This window comes from Magnolia sinica, chromosome 7, assembly GCF_029962835.1.
Source record: "Magnolia sinica isolate HGM2019 chromosome 7, MsV1, whole genome shotgun sequence".
NCBI classification, from domain to species: domain Eukaryota; kingdom Viridiplantae; phylum Streptophyta; class Magnoliopsida; order Magnoliales; family Magnoliaceae; genus Magnolia; species Magnolia sinica.
The window spans coordinates 93,560,614-93,578,955 of NC_080579.1; the positions used below are offsets into that span (position 1 = coordinate 93,560,614).

General features: G+C 39.0%; 1 protein-coding gene across 1 annotated transcript; it reads left to right on the plus strand.

Annotated features, from left to right (window-relative positions):
* The first annotated feature begins 4,680 nt into the window (after positions 1-4,680).
* Positions 4,681-14,129, plus strand: LOC131252179 (beta-galactosidase 15-like). Its single transcript, XM_058253044.1, has 18 exons — positions 4,681-4,867; positions 5,609-5,704; positions 5,798-5,910; positions 6,116-6,182; positions 6,745-6,837; positions 7,154-7,297; positions 7,633-7,721; positions 8,042-8,147; positions 8,240-8,446; positions 8,534-8,698; positions 9,015-9,211; positions 9,320-9,423; positions 9,976-10,085; positions 10,418-10,531; positions 10,667-10,774; positions 11,606-11,814; positions 12,137-12,413; positions 13,879-14,129. Exons 1-18 carry the CDS (start codon positions 4,703-4,705, stop codon positions 13,987-13,989), a joined length of 2,475 nt encoding a protein of 824 aa, XP_058109027.1. The 5' UTR covers positions 4,681-4,702; the 3' UTR covers positions 13,990-14,129.
* Positions 14,130-18,342: the final 4,213 nt, after the last annotated feature.

Sequence of the window (18,342 nt, forward strand, 5' to 3'; positions counted from 1 at the left end):
TATTATTATTATTATTCATGTTTATTTTATTTATATATTATATTTATTTATATTTTATTTTTTTACCATCGTACTTTACACATGTGTGTGCACGTGTGGAGGATGGAAACATTAGGTGACGAGTGTGGATGAAACGGTGGATCCGTTTCCTACTATTAATGTTCTTCCAATTTTTTTCTCCGTTATTATACAAAAACTGGATGTTTATCTTCCATTGTATTTTATTTTATTTTTAGATGTGAGACCTACAACGATGTGGACCAAAATCCACTCCATTCATCAATTTTGTTATATTATGTTGGGCCATTGGCCCGAATATAAGATAGATTTGAATTTTAAGTAGGCCACAAACCATATGGTGTGGATGCACGTAGAGGGTGGTTTTCAATTTTTTTTAAAAAATAACTCAAGTCTCTCTGTACTTGGAGAGCCGTGAGAGAATGACCCTCTCACATCCTCATTTTTCATATAAAACTTTGGTCTTGCATATCTTTTGATTGGACCGCCCGAATAAAGTGAAATTTTAGTATGGTCATTCATTTTGTGTGATCTATAAACAGATTAAAATTGGAACTCGATCTCTTAAGGATGACCGAGATGTCTATTTAATGGATCAGGCCTATTTGTAACTCAAAACAATGTTTAACGACATCCTATGTAAAAATTAACCCATAGTTTTGATGTATACCCTATGATCTCCCTAATGAATGGTTTATTTAGACATTTGGATGACCCAGTTGGCAGATCGAACTGCCATGAATGATCAATTGATGGTCTAAATTTTAAATAAGTAGATGGTTAAAATGTTAATCATATTTATGAGTTATTGTACGGTCATTTTTATAAATGAATATATATAAAATAGTTTTTGGATGCGATCTATGTTAGAAATGTATAATGTTAGATTCAAGTTATTGGTTCACAGGTGTAAAATGTGTAGATCATGATATTGACGGTAAATTAAATATATTCATAATTGACAAATAAGATGAATGAATTAAAATGTTAATTTGATGTGTGTACGAGTAGATATGAAGATTTAGTAGTTACCTTACTTTGATCAAGTGATCCAAATTTAAAGTGGTCAGTTAGATATCCTTATCTAGTAGTAAATAGTTGATTTAACGGTCGATTTGATGAACGGGTAAGAATACTAAGGTATTCAGGGGTTTGTCCTATTAATCAACCGTTGAAAAATGCTCCCTATGGTTAAATTCAAGTTAAACTACATAAATATTAATGCATCTACAAGTGTAGAGTTGAACAAATATAATCATACATCCTTATGTATAGGTAAACTTGCACCCAAAATTTCAGGTTGTTACACAAGTTACCCAGTAACTCAACCCAACTCGACTCCAAACTTGATCCGGTCAAATTCGACTTGATCCGAAACTGACTCATTTGGATTTGGGTATATACATAATAAGAAACCACAACTTCTAAGTATCTCTAACCCTATACGCCACACCCGACTTTGACCCGATCCCAATCTCTCTCTCCCTCTTTCATCCTCCTCCTCTTCCAAGGCCAACAACCCCCCTCTCCCTCCGTCATCTCTTGATCCGAATCAGTGCCAACTCGAACCGACTCGGTACTTTTGACTGGGTCATACTTGATCCAGATTAGTTCACGTTAAACCCGGACTCGGATCAATTCAGGCATGCTGGATCGGTACAGAGTTGAGTCAAGTTCAAGTCAAGCCTATTTCAAAACCAGATCGAGTCGGGTCAACCCTAACTCGGTCCGACTCAACTCAATGCCCAGCTCTACTATTGACACGGTGATTACAACCCCCATGTTTAAAAAAGGAAGGAATGGGTGGTGACCCAACACCATCTATAATCCGTTTTGACTGGACTCTGTGGGTCCCACCATCATTTGTGTTTTGTCCAAGCTGTCCAATCATTTTGCCCGCTTATTTTGGTGCATGAGCCCAAAATTGCCATATATCCAAAGCTTAAGTGGACCACACCATAAGAAAATGGTGAGGATTAAATGCATATCATTGAAAACTTCTCAAGAGCCATGGAAGTTTTGAATCAAGCTGATATTTGTGTTTTCCATTTATCCGAATCACTGTGACCTTGTGCCCTTATGAACATCTTAGATGCCAAATAAAAATTGCAGTGGAACCTAAGAAGATTTGAACGGTGCATGTCATTATCCCTACTTTTTCGTGTGGTGTGGTCCACTTCAGCTTTGGCTACGCTTCAATTTGCGGCTCAGGCTCTAAAATGAGCTGGCAAAATGGATGGATGGGGTGGATAAAATACATACATCACGGTGGGCCCCACAGTTACCAGAGATATAGCTGGTGTTGGGGTCACCATCCAATCCGTCTCCAATGGTAAACCCAAGATAGGGGCCAAAAGATGGACCGTTACATGTTAGTGATCATCACCATCGACTTATCTAATGGACCACATTACACCCTTATGACAACGTACATATGATAGTTGGGAATTTTTTAACCCACACGCGTCTGCAGTAATGCTCATGTACACACCACACATATGCCATCATGTCAGGATAGGCCTGAAATCCCATCCATCCATCAGAAGGGCTCCACTATATTGATGCCCTAGGCCAGGAATCAGATTGATCCACTGACACGTGGACCAAAGTTTGAAAAACAAATGTACAGCTCAGAAAGGCTTAGCTGAAGTTTTCTAACCCATCCGCACGTTTCCAATATTGGGTCCCACATGCTGATTGGACTTGATTTTGTTTTTTGGAAAACATGGCAATCTGATGGATGGATTAGATCTCACACCTATGTGCCATGCTGGCACACGTGTGGCATCAACGTGAGCTTTATTGCACACGCGTGTACATTTATCAGGGCCGTAAAAGGATATTTTTCGGCAACCATTAGAGCTTGGCATCCCGGACTTGGACTGAGTTACAGCTGATTTGACTCGAGCATGAAATAGACCGGACTTGAGCTCGACCCAACTTAGTATGGAGTCTAGCAGGCCTGATCCAATCCAAGTCTGGGCTAATTGAGACTGAGTCCCACCTGGTCACAAGTACCGAGTCGGATTGAATCAGTGTTGGGCATGTGCAGCAAGTATCTATGGGCTGAAATCACAACTTGCCAGAATCGTAGCCGACTTCAAGTCAAGCCGAGTCAAGTTACCGAGTGACCCAAACTGATTGGACAATGTATACTCGGTTCGGATCGACTCACTCACTCAGTTCGATTTGAGTAGAGTCTAAACGAGTTGGATAAGTGAAGTTCACTGAGTCAGTCATGTCTTGGCTGTCAACGGGCAGGGCTTATGCAGGTCTTAGCCCCAATTTTGAATTGTTTCCTCGTTACGCCGGGCAACACAAATTTATGATTTTTCAGGCCTGACCGGGCCCATTAACACCCCTATCCATGTCGGACCAAAAAACCTTTGATACTCTGACCGAGTGCAATAGATGATACATAGGCACTTAGAAATTACATAGGCGTACAAGTAAATGAAATTAAACTATCTAAATTCTCTGCACCAGTTTAGATCTACCAAGAACCAAAATAACGCTGACTATGGGATTGGTGGGCACCTATCATCCAACGGTTTTATTTTAAAAAACATGTGTCCACGTATCAGAAGCTAGGATTTGACAACCAAAGATTTTCTGAAGTAACAGTGGATTCTTAACATTCACCGGTTTAATATGAGTTTATACATGCCACGTGTAACTTTCTACTGCATGCGTATCAAGCGTCCTACCTTGCCAGAGTATCAAACAAATCCCCATTGTCTATTTTGGGACGAGTAGATTGAAATGACAGCTCAGCTCCTTATGACCAGCCTAAACTGTGGGGATGGGCCCCGCACCATATGTGGTCCGAAGGCTGTGATCGGCACACCAAGTGCACAGTGATGGCCCAAGGCCGAAAATGCATCCTACCCATACGGTCAAAAGAGTCATCGAATCTTAACCGTTGGCCTTTCTTTAGGGGTAGAAGTTTGCTAATTCCACCCGCGCATGGAACCGCACACATCTAGACGCTGTAACACGTGCAAATATGAAACTCTTGTGCGAGATCTGAGCTTTCCATAAGATTTGAAATCGTTATCAGATCTTCTTCTTAGAAAATAAGATAAATTTTGACTCTTTAGGTGGGCCACAATGTACGACGTAAATTGACGGTTAAAAGTTTCTAGTTCTAACCATTCAATTTTTTTATATTTCAGGGCCCAAATGAGCTGTCAAATGGCTTTATTTTAGGTCAGAAGATCTAAACAGTGCAGCTCACCGGATGGAAAGCTCAGATCTCATGCACGTGTCACATTGTGGAACATGCGTTTACGTGTGAATGTGAAGGACTCTGCTGTAGGAACGAAATTAGCAAACCTCATTCTCAACCATTTATTGCATCCAACAGCGTGATCCATCGTACAATCTGTTCATCACAAATTTTTTTCATCGTGGCTACTCTGGTGGGGTCCACATAATCAACGGTTCCGATCATGGATTTGGCAGTGGTCCGAGGGACTACGGTGAGAAAATGACCTCACTCAAACAGAAAAACGTTACCGAACAAATTCAAACCATGAACGAGTCTGTCGACGAATTCAGCGAAGCAGAAAAACATTCTAAAAATGGAGAATGCCAGGTCACCTGATTTTCTTATAAATAGTCATTTCAGTGCTTTGGATTTTTAAGCAAATCACGTTAAGGGGGTTTGGTGGTGAGGATCGAGATGGGCCATTTGGGAACTGGGCTCCTTTTTCTAGTTCTATCATGCCTATCTTATTCTCCATCCATCGCGACACAAGTGTCTCATGATGGGCGGGCCCTCACGATCGATGGTCAGCGAAGGTTGATCATCTCCGGTTCGATCCACTATCCGCGTAGCACGGCGGAGGTGTGCAAATCCTTTCATGTCCCCCTTATATTTATAATGAATTATAACGTTTTTGATCTCATGTGCAAACCTGTTGGAAGCATTCGAACGCTTGGATTTGAGCTTAAGATTGTGGCCAGCTCTCTCTCTTGTTCCATAGGCTTGATCTTTTATATGATCCATCCATCCCATCCATTAAGTTTGTCCCACTTGGATGAGAGTTTTAGGCACTATTTCATATGGTTTTCATGGTGTGGATGTCTGACATATATCATGGTAGGGCCCACAAAGCTTTGCTTTGATCTCTGTGTCGTGGCCCACCTATGCCATAGATTGACCTGATTTTTATACACATGGCCCACCATGAAAACACAGGCTAGGAGATTATCTCATGTCCTGATCATGATACACAAATGCCACGTGTTTGGAACGTCATGATATCGTTTCCTTGGATTTATTGATGCCACTGAAAAAATAAGAATGACAGTTTTTCTTTTCATCTAAGCCATTAGTCTAGTGGGCCCCACTCTATATTTCCCTCACTCCAAAAATTGGACGGGTCTGATCATCTTGTCACGCACGCGGTATATTAAAAAGATGGGACAGGTACAACAGACTGACACCAACTGTCATTATCTAACAAACACTTGTGGCCCACCTAATGAATGGTCTAGCTGTACTTTTATGTATAAATCATGGGTCCCACCTAATGAACTGTTGGGATCTTTTACTCTGAGGCATTGATCTCTTCTTGGTTTGCAGATGTGGCCCGATCTGATCCAGAAGGCGAAGGACGGTGGGCTCAACGCAATCGAAACGTACGTTTTCTGGAACATCCATGAGCCACGTCGTCGTGAGGTACTGATATTTCTTTAAAACTTAAAACATTTTCAAAATAAAAAAATCCACTAGATTTCACGTACTAATATTGAAATTTTCATTTTTCCACAGTATAATTTCCAGGGCAATCGTGACCTGATTAGGTTCATCAAGACCGTCCATCAAGCCGGGTTATATTTCATTCTTAGAATTGGACCTTATGCCTGCGCTGAATGGAATTACGGGTAATTTTTAAATATTATTTTGGTGACTCACCTTGTATAATAGAGATTTGGGTTGGTGGTCCACATATGACCCATGCATGTGGCCCACCTGATGACTGGACAGAAACAATTTTCTGGCCACCCATTAATATTGAAATCTACACAAAAAAATAAAATAAAATAATAATAATATTTTTTTAATTAATTCATGTGTGTTTCCTGCCAGAGGACTTCCTGTTTGGCTACACCAGATGGAAGGAATTCAGTTGAGAACTGATAATCAGATATTCAAGGTTTCTATTTTAATTAATTGATGTTGTTTGTGTATTAGATGATTATTATCGATATAAGCACTTTAATGTTTTCTGGTTACATTGGGACACTCCAGTAAATTTATATGGACCGTTCATTTGGTGGATCAAAAATTTCATAGTCCAATCGTGTGAAAATCGGACTGATTAGATCATTCAATTAGTCTGTTATCCTTGGGTTGGATGGACAAGGTTGTCTGATAGAAGTGATTATTTCAAATCCATGATGGGGTCCAACAAATATATTTGATGACTCATTGTCTATTGGATTTATTTTCATACAGATAATCTCAACCGTCCATATTATAAGACATCCAATTATGACCAATTGTCTTTTTTTCTTTCCTGGTGTAGTAGCTAATGAAACATGTTCCCGGAGCTAATGTACAGCCTAGATTGATTGATTAAGCTGTCCAAGTATCCTGATGCAACTAGGAGCATGATAACTTGTAGTGCAGAAGAGCACTGTATCACTTTTTATTATGTTTTCTTTCAAATGATATTTTCTTGTGTTAAAATGCATTTCTTGGAATTTTTATTTTAGGATGAAATGCAAAGTTTCACTGCTCATATAGTGAACATGGTTAAGGAAGAGAATCTACTGGCCCATCAAGGTGGGCCCATCATCCTCACACAGGTCAGTTTTATCATTTCATTACTGTATTATTTTTATTAAAATTAAGATAAATCTAATGCATGCCACTTCTCTCAAGTGGGAGGTTGATTATGATTCTGATTCAATACAATTCTATATCATGGCCCATCCAAATCACATTTTTCATGTCATCACATTCCATTAAAGTACTTACAAAAATACCATTTTCAACATAAATAATAAAAATAAATAATTCCTTAGTTGTAGTCAGCCAAAAATACATAAACTTTGGTATTAGAGCATCTGTTTTCATGTATTGTTTGTTATAATAAATTTCTTTTTTTAATAATCATAACAGATCGAGAATGAATTCGGAAATGTAATGGGCCCATACGGTGCTGCTGGGAAAAAATACGTCGAGTGGTGTGCGAAAATGGCGGATTCCCTTAATGTTGGGGTCCCATGGATCATGTGCCAACAAGCTGATGCACCACAACCAATGGTATTTTGTTATATATATATATATATATATATATATATATATATATATATATATATATATATATATATATATATATATATATATATATATATATATATCTGTTTGTGTTGGATTGTTCTAATCAAAGCTACATAGTGAGGGTAAATCAAGGCCCATCCACCTGTACAATTGATGGGCGTATTTTAAAATGGAGATGACATTTACATCCATCTTTTTGAAAGATATACCATTTAATTGAAATGGTGTATGCACCAAAAAGGGTGGGTGTAAATATTCATTCTTGTTTGGTAATTCTAGTTGTTTTTATGAAATTATTTCTGTCTATCTCAAAACAGATCAACACATGCAATGGATTTTACTGTCACAATTTCAAGCCAAACAATGCAAATAGTCCGAAAATGTGGACTGAGAATTGGACCGGCTGGTGGGTTTTTCTAATTTTTAATTTTTAATTTTTTTTTCTTGCTTCTTTCTTTTGGTCATGGGGAATGACATTTCACCCCCTAGAATTGATATTTCCACCCCAATGAATTTAAATTAGTAGGTAGGACGGTCAATGGGCGTAGCCCACAAAGTTCTAGTCCTTAAGTCTATCAACTGTCCAATAAGCCCAAAGCAAGTGAGTTTTGAACGGTTGATGGCCAGGCCCATAGAAAGCCCTACTTTTGGGGTGGAACTATCAATTTGGGGTGGCTTGGAATATCAGTTTTGGTTCTGGGATATGAATATTATTGGATTTTTCAGGTTTAAAGCATGGGGTGGAAGAGACCCACATAGGGCTGCTGAAGATGTGTCCAATGCAGTTGCACTATTCTTCAAAAACGGTGGCACTTTGCAAAACTACTACATGGTTAGTCCTACACTCACATGCATACATATGTGTATATTGGAAATTTTCTATGTATTTTCAAAAGAATTTATTGATATTTTGCATCATTTCAGTACCATGGAGGAACCAATTTCGGCCGTACATCAGGTGGGCCATACATAACAACATCTTATGATTATGATGCTCCGCTTGATGAATATGGTAATTTGAGACAACCCAAGTGGGGCCATTTGAAGGCACTTCATTTAGTTCTTTTATCGATGGAGAATGCGCTTGTCTATGGTGATGTAACGACCACTGATTATGGACATGGTGCAACGGTTCGATTTTTAAAATCTCTCTCTCTCTCTCTCTCTCTATTTCATTTTGTCAGTCGTCCAATAACATAAATTGCATTGTTTTTTCAGGCGACAATGTATAAACCCGCCAATGGAACTGCCGGATGTTTCTTGGCTAATCAGAATGGTACGACTGACGTCCTGATCACCTTCCAAGGCCTCCAATATCTTGTGCCAGCATGGTCTGTTAGCATTCTTCCTGATTGTAAGAATAATGTCTACAATACAGCAAAGGTAAGCTTTTGCTTAAAAATGGAATTTATTGAATAATAATAATAATAATAATAATAATGACAGACCCATATTTCATAGGCCCAGTAAAGCTACACTGGCCCACTAACCAGCATGATGGCTAATAATGACAGCCCAATTGCATAGGCCCAGTAAAGCTTACACTGGCTGACAAACCAGAATGATGGGCCTCCATTCTCTGATTATTATCTCAATTTCATGGACAGATTCAAGCCCAGACATCTATTATGGTGAAGAAGCCTAATGCAGCTGAAAATGAACCGGCCCAGCTGATCTGGCATCTCAATTTCATGGACAGATTCAAGCCCAGACATCTATTATGGTGAAGAAGCCTAATGCAGCTGAAAATGAACCGGCCCAGCTGATCTGGCAATGGCGGGCTGAGAAGATCAAGGATACATTGAAAGGGCAACATGGCTCCTTCACCTCTACACAACTTCTAGAACAAAAGATGGCTACTGGTGACACTAGTGACTATTTGTGGTACATGACAAGGTAAATTGTTTTTTAAATTTCTATTATATATAAAAATCATATACAAGAAAATTGATTTTTTTTATTATATAATTTTATTTATTTATTTCTTTTATGATATTTCTGAAGTGTACATATGAGCAAGAGCGATCCTATCTATAGCAAACATATGACATTACGTGTAAATACAACCGGACATGTTCTTCATGCATTCTTCAATGGAAAGCACGTCGGTAAATATACCAAACAAATTCTCTTATTTATTTATTTATTTATTTTGTAATTATCTAAGAAATCAATATAATAAATGCGGGAATCCCAACGCAATCTAAAACGGAACTGAGTTATTGCTTGATGAATGGATTCATCTTTCTACTTTTGACCAATCAGATGATCTTAACCATCCAAATATGTGTATAATTTTAGAGGGTGAAGCTGGACGGTTGGGATCATCCAATTGGTGGAGTGCACACCATAACAACGGCTTAGACAAACTCAAATTACCAGAGCTTTTGGTGCCGTACAATCCTTCCTGCCACTCCGTTAATCAGGTGGGCCACGCAGTAGGGATCAATGGACAACCGACGGTCTTCGTAAATATACAGGTGTGGCCCACCTTGTGAGTTGATCAGCTTGATTTTCGAGGTGTGGCTTACCTTTTCATGGTACTCCTGGATCGTACAGTACCACAAGTAGTAGCACTGTAGCCTGCATGCGATCAGTTTTCCTTTAAAAAGATCTCAGCCTTCTAAACGTTTTGAATTTTCTGATTTTGATGGAATCAGGATCACAATTTGGGAAAAATGGAAATTACAGATTTGTCCTTGAGGCGCCCGTCACCGTAAAACCCAAGAAAAATGATATTACCTTACTCAGCGCCACCGTTGGATTAGCGGTCAGTAATATCTTTTCTTTGGAGCCATTAATTTAATTGATCCTACTTTGAGCAGTAGGAGGGTAGTCAATTCTCGACTTTCAACGGTCGAGAATCGTCTTAGGCACAGCTAAACCCCAGTCAATAGTTATTGGGCCTGAGAGGATCTCAAGCCCAACCCATGATTTCCAACTGATTGGACTGGGCCTCTTTGGCTTTTTCATTATACTTTAGCCGAAGTCCACTCCATTTACAACCTTGTATTAACCATAGTTAATTACTAAAATACTCTTATCAAAATCTTTAATCTTGACCACTCGATACTATTTTTTTTTTTTTCATGGGTTGAGTAGAATTACGGTGCATTCTTCGACTTGGTTCCGGCCGGAATAGTAGGTGGGCCAATTGAATTGGTGGGAAATGGCAATGTTTCAAAGGATTTATCTGCAAGCCAGTGGAGCTATAAGGTGAATGATGATAAATAATGTTATTTATACATTAATGAAAAATATCAATTTTATTATAATTTTTTTACTTTTTTTATTTGATGGTATCCAATGACGTGATGCGCATGGCCCATTGATTGGTCCTTTGATGTACAGATCGGATTGAATGGCTATGCCCAAGAAGTCTACAGTGAGAATCCTAAACATGATCCCAAATGGACCACAGAAGCTCTTCCTCTTAATAGGAGGATGACTTGGTACAAGGTACTACTCTCTTTCTGTAACTAAGGGCCCAGCCCGTCTTTAATGGGCCCGTTTTCTAAAAGGCCCAACCCGACACATGACTAATTAGTACGTGGACCCCTCAAGGCCCTCTTAAAATTTATAGAGCCCATTCATGCATAAGCCACTGATGTTCTAAACGGACCAGTGAAATGATTAGTTCGGGTCTGTGGGCTGGAACTGTTGAAAATATTAATTTTTCTCAGTGCAGGCCCAGCCTATTGCTACCTTGCTTTTTATACCTTTGTAGCTGTGTGGGGCCCCCCCTGATGTTTGAGTGCCATCTAACCCGTCCATCTCTAAGTTAGGCCTAAATCATAAGATCCATACCTCAGCTGGGCCACAACAAAGGGTACATTGAGTAGGACACCCAACATAGAAACATCTAAGATATTGTGTGGGCTCCACAGTGTTGTTAATGTATCATCCATTCCATTCATCTGTTGCACCCACCAGGATGAAGAGGTACACTTAGACTCAAGCTATTCCAAAATTTATGTGGGCCACAGAATGGGAATATACAGGTTGTTGCTGTGATTGTACATTGTTCTCCGTGGTGTGCCATCTGAGTTTTAGATAGAGATGGTTCGAGGAATGTACGGTTATGATGGGAAGGCACACAAGATGTACGGGTCGGATCAACATTCGCATCACACGTGCGCCGCACACAACTGGAACGTAATGTAATAAACATACGTACCATAAGTTTGTGATCATTCGCTGATATCCTTAGTATCCTACCATGTTACTATATCATCCTACTGTGCAGGAGAATTGATCTAGGCCGTTGAATTGTTTATTTGTTTGTCTTAGACAACCTTCAAGCCTCCTCTTGGAGAAGAGCCTGTGGTGGTGGACTTACTAGGGATGGGAAAGGGAGAAGCATGGGTGAACGGCCAGAGCATCGGCCGATTCTGGCCCACCTTCAAAGCCCCATCGGACGGCTGTGGGAATTGCGATTACCGTGGGACTTATGATCCGAAAAGATGCACGACCGGATGCGGAGAGCCCACCCAGAGATGGTAAGGCCCACCCCTTGATCATGCTTTAAAAATAAAAAACCAAAGTTTAAATTCCTACAATCCAACGGTTAGGATTGCATAGTGGAATGTAGATATTTTAATAGAACATTAAAGGTGGAATGTAGCCCATTTTAAATTCCTACAATCCAACGGTTAGGATTGAATAGTGGAATGTAGCCCATTAAAGGTGGGACCCACTTGATGATCAGTTCAGCACCAACTTCCTATAAATCATGATCGGACCCTTTAAATAGAACATTAATTTTAATTAAATTTCTTTTAATTTGTAGAAATTCTTACTTAAAAATCTGAATCGTACCAGGTACCATGTGCCGCGATCGTTCCTGAGGTCGAGCGATAACACGTTGATTTTGTTCGAGGAAATGGGAGGGAATCCAACGCAGGTGAATTTCCAGACAGTAACGGTTGGGACAGTTTGTGGGACGATCACTGAGCGGAATACAGTAGAATTATCGTGTCAGGGCGACCGGACCATCTCTCAGATCCAGTTCGCCAGTTACGGAGACCCACAGGGCAAGTGCGGATCCTTCAAGAAAGGCATATGCGAGTCCAGCGATGCCTTTTCGGCCATTCAGAAGGTATTTTACGTGCATCCATGCATGCATGCACGTAGTCACACTTTTTCTTTTTCTTTTTTCCATTAAGCCTTCTTTTAGTTGATCTGAACCATTAATTATAATCTGGTCCTATTTTAACCACAAGATACATACTCTCTTCTTCCATCGCATGAGGTTCCAAAGATAATGTAGATACCATTAAATCCTGTAGAACCCATCTATCCGCACTGTTCAATGACGGACGTGTATTTCCTGCAAAAGTTCCTGCGCTGAAAAGCTAGGGTGGGGTCTAGCGTAATGTTTGTGAGAAATCCACCCCGTCCATCCATTTTGTGAGCTCATTTTAGGACATGGGACCAAAAATGAGCCAGATCCATACTCAAGTGAGCCGTAAAGAGGATTGAACGTTGAAATATTGGTGGGGCCATAGAAGTTTTAAATCAGGGTAATATTTGTGTTCTCAGTTTATACCAATAGTAATGAAGTTATGAATGGTATGGATTGCATTTGGACATCACTGTCAACCCAGGGAGGTTTCAACTGTAGAAATTTCCTTACTGACCTTTTCCTTTAAGTTCGGCCCACGTCTTGGATTATGCTTACTTTTGGTCTCAAGTCCTAAAATGAGCTTAAAAAATGGATGGACGGGTTAGATTTCTCACAAAAATCACTCTGAGTATTATTATTTTTTTACCTCCACCACCAATTTTCAGGGCATGGATTTAACCGTTAGAATCTTCCAAGGAGTTTCTTCACGTATCAACGCAGGTCCAATCATATCCACGGCCTAGATTTCCTGATCATGGACTCTCAATGCACACACTAGGGCATCCATACTGGTGCATTATTATTGCGTTGAATTGTAATTAACTGATTTAAGCTCTATTTCTAAAGTGTTTAGACCGAAATGATACCATAGATTGGTCTCAACCACTACATACATAGTCCCACTTCCATTATACACTTGGTAGGCTAGATGGATGATCTGACCATCCACTCTATGCACTACCATGGATGACTCACCGTTCAAAACTCATACAAATAAGACAATCCTAGCCATCCATCAATTCCTCCCAACTTCCCCCTGAATCTCAACCATTAATATTTTTTCGCTTCACCTTCCATTTGAATTCCACAGGTAGGATGCCGACGATCATCCATGGTACAGTGCACATGTTGCACGGTCTCGATACCTTACATGTCAACCAACAACTATTTTTTGCATTTTAAGCCTTTACGGTCCATTTAAAGGCCACAAGTCAGACGGATAGGATCATACATTTGCACGAATCTTTTTTAACCATGGACCATACATGGTACGTAGCACTTGTTTGACGGTCTCGATCCACTGTCCACACCGCAACATGTACCATCTAACTGTGACTAATATATTTCATCATTTCCATCTTTATAATTTAAAAATTAAAAAAAAAAAAAAAAAATCAAACTAACGCATTTTTTTATTTTTTATTTTTGTAATTTCCAGGCATGTGTGGGAAAAACAAGCTGCTTGATCAGCGCGGATGATACTACGTTGGGTTGGACCACATGCCGCGGCGTCGAAAATAGGCTGGCCGTGCAGGCTGTTTGTTCATGAGCCATTCTCTTTACTGGAATTTATAATATTTCTCTTTAATTTGTAAAAAAAAAAAAAGTTCAAAGAAAAAATAAAAAGCCTTCTATGATTTGTTGTTAGTCAACACATATAGGCTATGTAATTATGATTCTTAATACGAAAAACGGGACCTTTTCACCTTATTATCATGGTTTCTGTGTGGAATTCTATAATGTTTGATGGAGTTATATGATCACACAAAAGTGGTACCCACTAGATATCTATATACTTAAAATCTAACGGCTGAATTTATTGTATAGTCCTAACAAAATGGGAATGTGCTGCTCCCTTTCATGATCATGGTTGTGTACTATATAGTGGATGGGCCCAATAGAAAGTTCTATGGTTAGAAGCTACATGGGGGCCACAAAGATTTTCATGAGAAATCCACTTCATCCATCAGTTTCTCAAGATCACAATAGGACGGGATTTCAATAATTAGACATATCCAAAACTCAAGTGGGCCACACAATAGAAAAAAGTGAATATTGAAAGCATTCATTATTAGAAACTTTGTGGGGGCTGCAGAAGTTTTGGATCAGGGTAATATTTATGAATATAGGCCCCACAATTGCCATTGTGTGTTTTGGATGATATTGGCATGCATCTCGAAGTACGGAGTTTGGATGATACATTCCACTTCCATTTTTACAAGAAATAAAAAAATAAGTTCTAATAAATTCGAAATTAATTAATGAATGTAAAAAATGAGTTCACAACCCTTTAACTAGGGATACCAAGCAATAGGAAAGAGATCAGAATCAAACTACAATTAAAACTTGTAGAATTCGCAACTTACTATAAATAGTAAACTTACTATTTATAAACGGTTGTGATGTTTACTAGTGTGCAAGGTTTTCGGCCAAAAATATTAAGTGTCCTATTTGGCTTTACTAAGCTGTTATCCTAATTTTTCTAAGCTCTTTTCACGTTGGGCGCAACTCCTAAAGCCTAACGGATGAAGAGTTATAATCAAACTAAAACTTATTATTTATAGTAAAAACGGAATTAAAATAGGGAAATGATTGTCGATCTAGCGGTACTTCGCAAATCCAGCTTGCGTAACCCAATGTAACTGGTTTGGTTAGCTAAAGTAGCTCGTTCTACCCCAAAATCATATATTTTACGTCTGATAACTTATTCTGGATTATGAGATACGCCTGATTTAAGGTCCGATAGTCCGAATCACTTTTGTCGTCGACCGGTCCTTTTCTAATCCATCTTGGCCATGTAACTGTCCGCAACCCTCTCTACATCACGAATGCAATGTAAATGATTAACATAGACATTCTTTCTTTCCAACATAGTGCATGTAATCACGTGTTCAATTTATCATCACATAAGCTTATAACTTAAATACACATGCAATTCATCATTACATCCAAACTGAATTCAAAATAAAATGTACACGTCTGCAATTTAAAAATGTATACAACCTTCAAATAGAACATCCACCACCAATGTGTAAATTATAAACAATTCACATCAACATTGAATATAATCTGTATAAGTGCACGAGGGTCTAAATATATTGCTGGAAATTCGGTGCTCGAAAGCAAGGTTCAATTCCTCTTATACTCAGTTCAATGCGATTCAGTGAATTTTTTATTCAAATTATTACACACATACTGAAATCCGACAAAACAATATATTAACTCATTGAGTCAACTTAGTGAGTCGTGGCCAGCGAGTACACTCACCAAGTCGACTCGATCCACAACATATCTTCTCTCTTTCTCACTCATTTTCATTTCTTTCTTCCTCTTCCTTTCTTCTTTCTTTCATATCTTCTCTCCTTCTTGAAATGGACTGGAATCTGCAACTTGGAGAGGCACTGACTCCCTGATCTCTCTCACATTCTATTGATTTCTTTCTTCTCTCTCCTTTTTTTTTCTAGGTCTTTCTGGATGTAACGAGAGTTTTATAGAGCTTAAGGTTCTGGAGTTGATTTATATAATGGAAAAGCGTTAAACAGTTACGTAAGCATTTTGAGAATGAGTTTTCACAATCGGGTTTTGATGGCTTGGATCTAAGGATGGATGGATGTTTTCACGATTGATCAGATTTGAAAGAACGAATGGCTTAAGTTAATGAATAGCTAGATAAGGGGCTAAATTATATGGGTTCCATGTATGAACGGTTGGGATTCAGGACTATATGTCAATCATAGGCTATGATATTAAGTGGTTCATTTATTAAATGGTTTAGATTATGGAAGGTATAATTACGATTGATGGTTCTTTAGTTGGATGGTTGAAAGGGCTTATCTCAAATTGAATTGTCGGATAATCTTAAAAATGTGAGGCAAGTGGCCCAATGGGTTCTTAGGTCATGATCTCGATGATAGATTAAGCATGTATATAGGTGATGATTAATATGAATGGATTAGATTCATGAATGAACCTACATACAAGGAGTTCAAAGTTAGTATATTATGATCAGACAATCTGAAAATGAGATGAACAGTTGGATGACTTAATGGGTCTGTGAATATTATTTTAAATGGTTTAGATTGCTAATAAATAAAGTATATTGTGATATGAAGGCTTAGAATATGTGAAAGGGTGTGTGCGTGCGTGCGCGCATATACTCATGGATAGGATCATTAGATAGGGTGGATAGGTATATATGTGAATATGACTATCCCAAAGTTGGTTTATCAAGATCGAGTGGTTTACAAGGAAAGTAAACAGTTGGATGAGTAAGTCTAGCGATGGGTAGTATTTTCAATAGTTGGTTTGATGACTAATTGAGTATATGATAATATATTGGATATTAAATGTTGTTACGAGGTATACCAGCATCTAAGTATGTATAGATATACACAAGTTCAAGTGTCGTTTTCCTAAAATATGGGTTCAAATTGGGATGTATACTAGATTAAGCACTGTGTACTTACACGAGTGTGAAAATTTTCAGGATATTATAATCTAACTTTATCCAATCAATGGCATAAAACTGGTGCAATGCGAATGTGAACATGTTAACCGAGTTTTTAGTTAGGTCCGTTCATCCAGCAGATTAGGGAAACTAGTGTACCCTGACGATATCAATGCCCTTATCCCTTTTTGCGAGACCGTGACCCCTCAACGTACGAGGCCAAGGTCCCACAATCCTTGATCCCATCGGGTTCCTCACCTCCGAATGCAAGCACGTGAGGAGTGTTGAAAAGCGAGATCGCTTGCGGACCACTACGGGGAGGCTCGTTATCCCAGCTTAGGCGGACAGCTCGGACACAGTGTCTCATTTCACCATACCTGGCTTACGAGGCTATGGATCAATTTACTAGCCGTTATCAGTGGGCGCCAGTGGGTGAGAGGTGTTTCAGGTTTCAAACAGGCGTGAGCAAATATGGTTAACAAACACGGTTGGTCACTCAGTGGACTAGATCACCCTAGTTCAGGCGAGCACGAAATGCACGACATCGGGTGCAAGCAACTCATGTAGTCGTACCACTGTCGCTCATTCGCGTCCGCCTGCACTAGTCTGTCTAGTCACAGGGCGGCCCAACTAACGGGACTACCCTTACAAATCTCAGATTCCTGACCAACCCAGAGGGTGGGCTATATTTAATAATATTCTAAGCAGTCAAGAGTTTATCTTTAAGTAGAGAAGGAAAAAAACGTACAACACATCTAAGCATAAGATTTAGGATATTGACATGTATGTGACTACTCTTAGTAGCATAAATTAGATATGTGTGTGGGTGGTGTTGAACTACCTAAGAAGCAAAAATCACACATTATCCATAGTACGGGAAATAACAATCAAGCATAAATATAGAAAAATGTGTAAAGATGTTAGATGCAAGAATGTACACACAACACGAATCTCATGCCCAAACAATTTGAGAATAACGATCAAACAATCCATTTATCTTTTCATGCATGTTGGGTGTAATCATCATATGGATTCTTAATTTAGAGTTTTTCCTTAGATTTCGTATGTTCATCAATCTAGCAACAAAAATCATTAAATTTAGAATAAAACTTGTTACTCGGCTACCTAAGAATAATGGTCTCCACGCACGGATTGTTAAGAGCTTGAGGAATCGACCTACAGTTGCCAAACTTGTGAGTCGATTTGTAGAGATCCTGAGTCAAACGTACTTGCATGTTAGAATACATGCAAGGCCTACTTTAACATAATAGGTTTCTAAAGGAAAAGAGTGCTTACTTACCCAATTGATTGAAAATCGTATTTGTAGTTGTAGATTGGGGGTTTCTTGAGGAAGATGGAAGAGGGGATATAAGATTCTACCTCCCTTGGGCCCACCTTTCTCTCCCTTCTTCTTTCTCTCCTTCTCTCTTTCTCTCTCTTCGCCTTCACCAAGGT

Excerpts from the sequence above, each read along its gene's own strand:
- LOC131252179 (XM_058253044.1), top strand. The coding sequence starts at position 4,703 with ATGGGCCATTTGGGAACTGGGCTCCTTTTTCTAGTTCTATCATGCCTA. Across the intron at positions 8,699-9,014 it reads ATGTCTACAATACAGCAAAG|ATTCAAGCCCAGACATCTAT; the intron begins GTAAGCTTTTGC and ends TTTCATGGACAG. Across the intron at positions 12,414-13,878 it reads CCTTTTCGGCCATTCAGAAG|GCATGTGTGGGAAAAACAAG; the intron begins GTATTTTACGTG and ends TGTAATTTCCAG.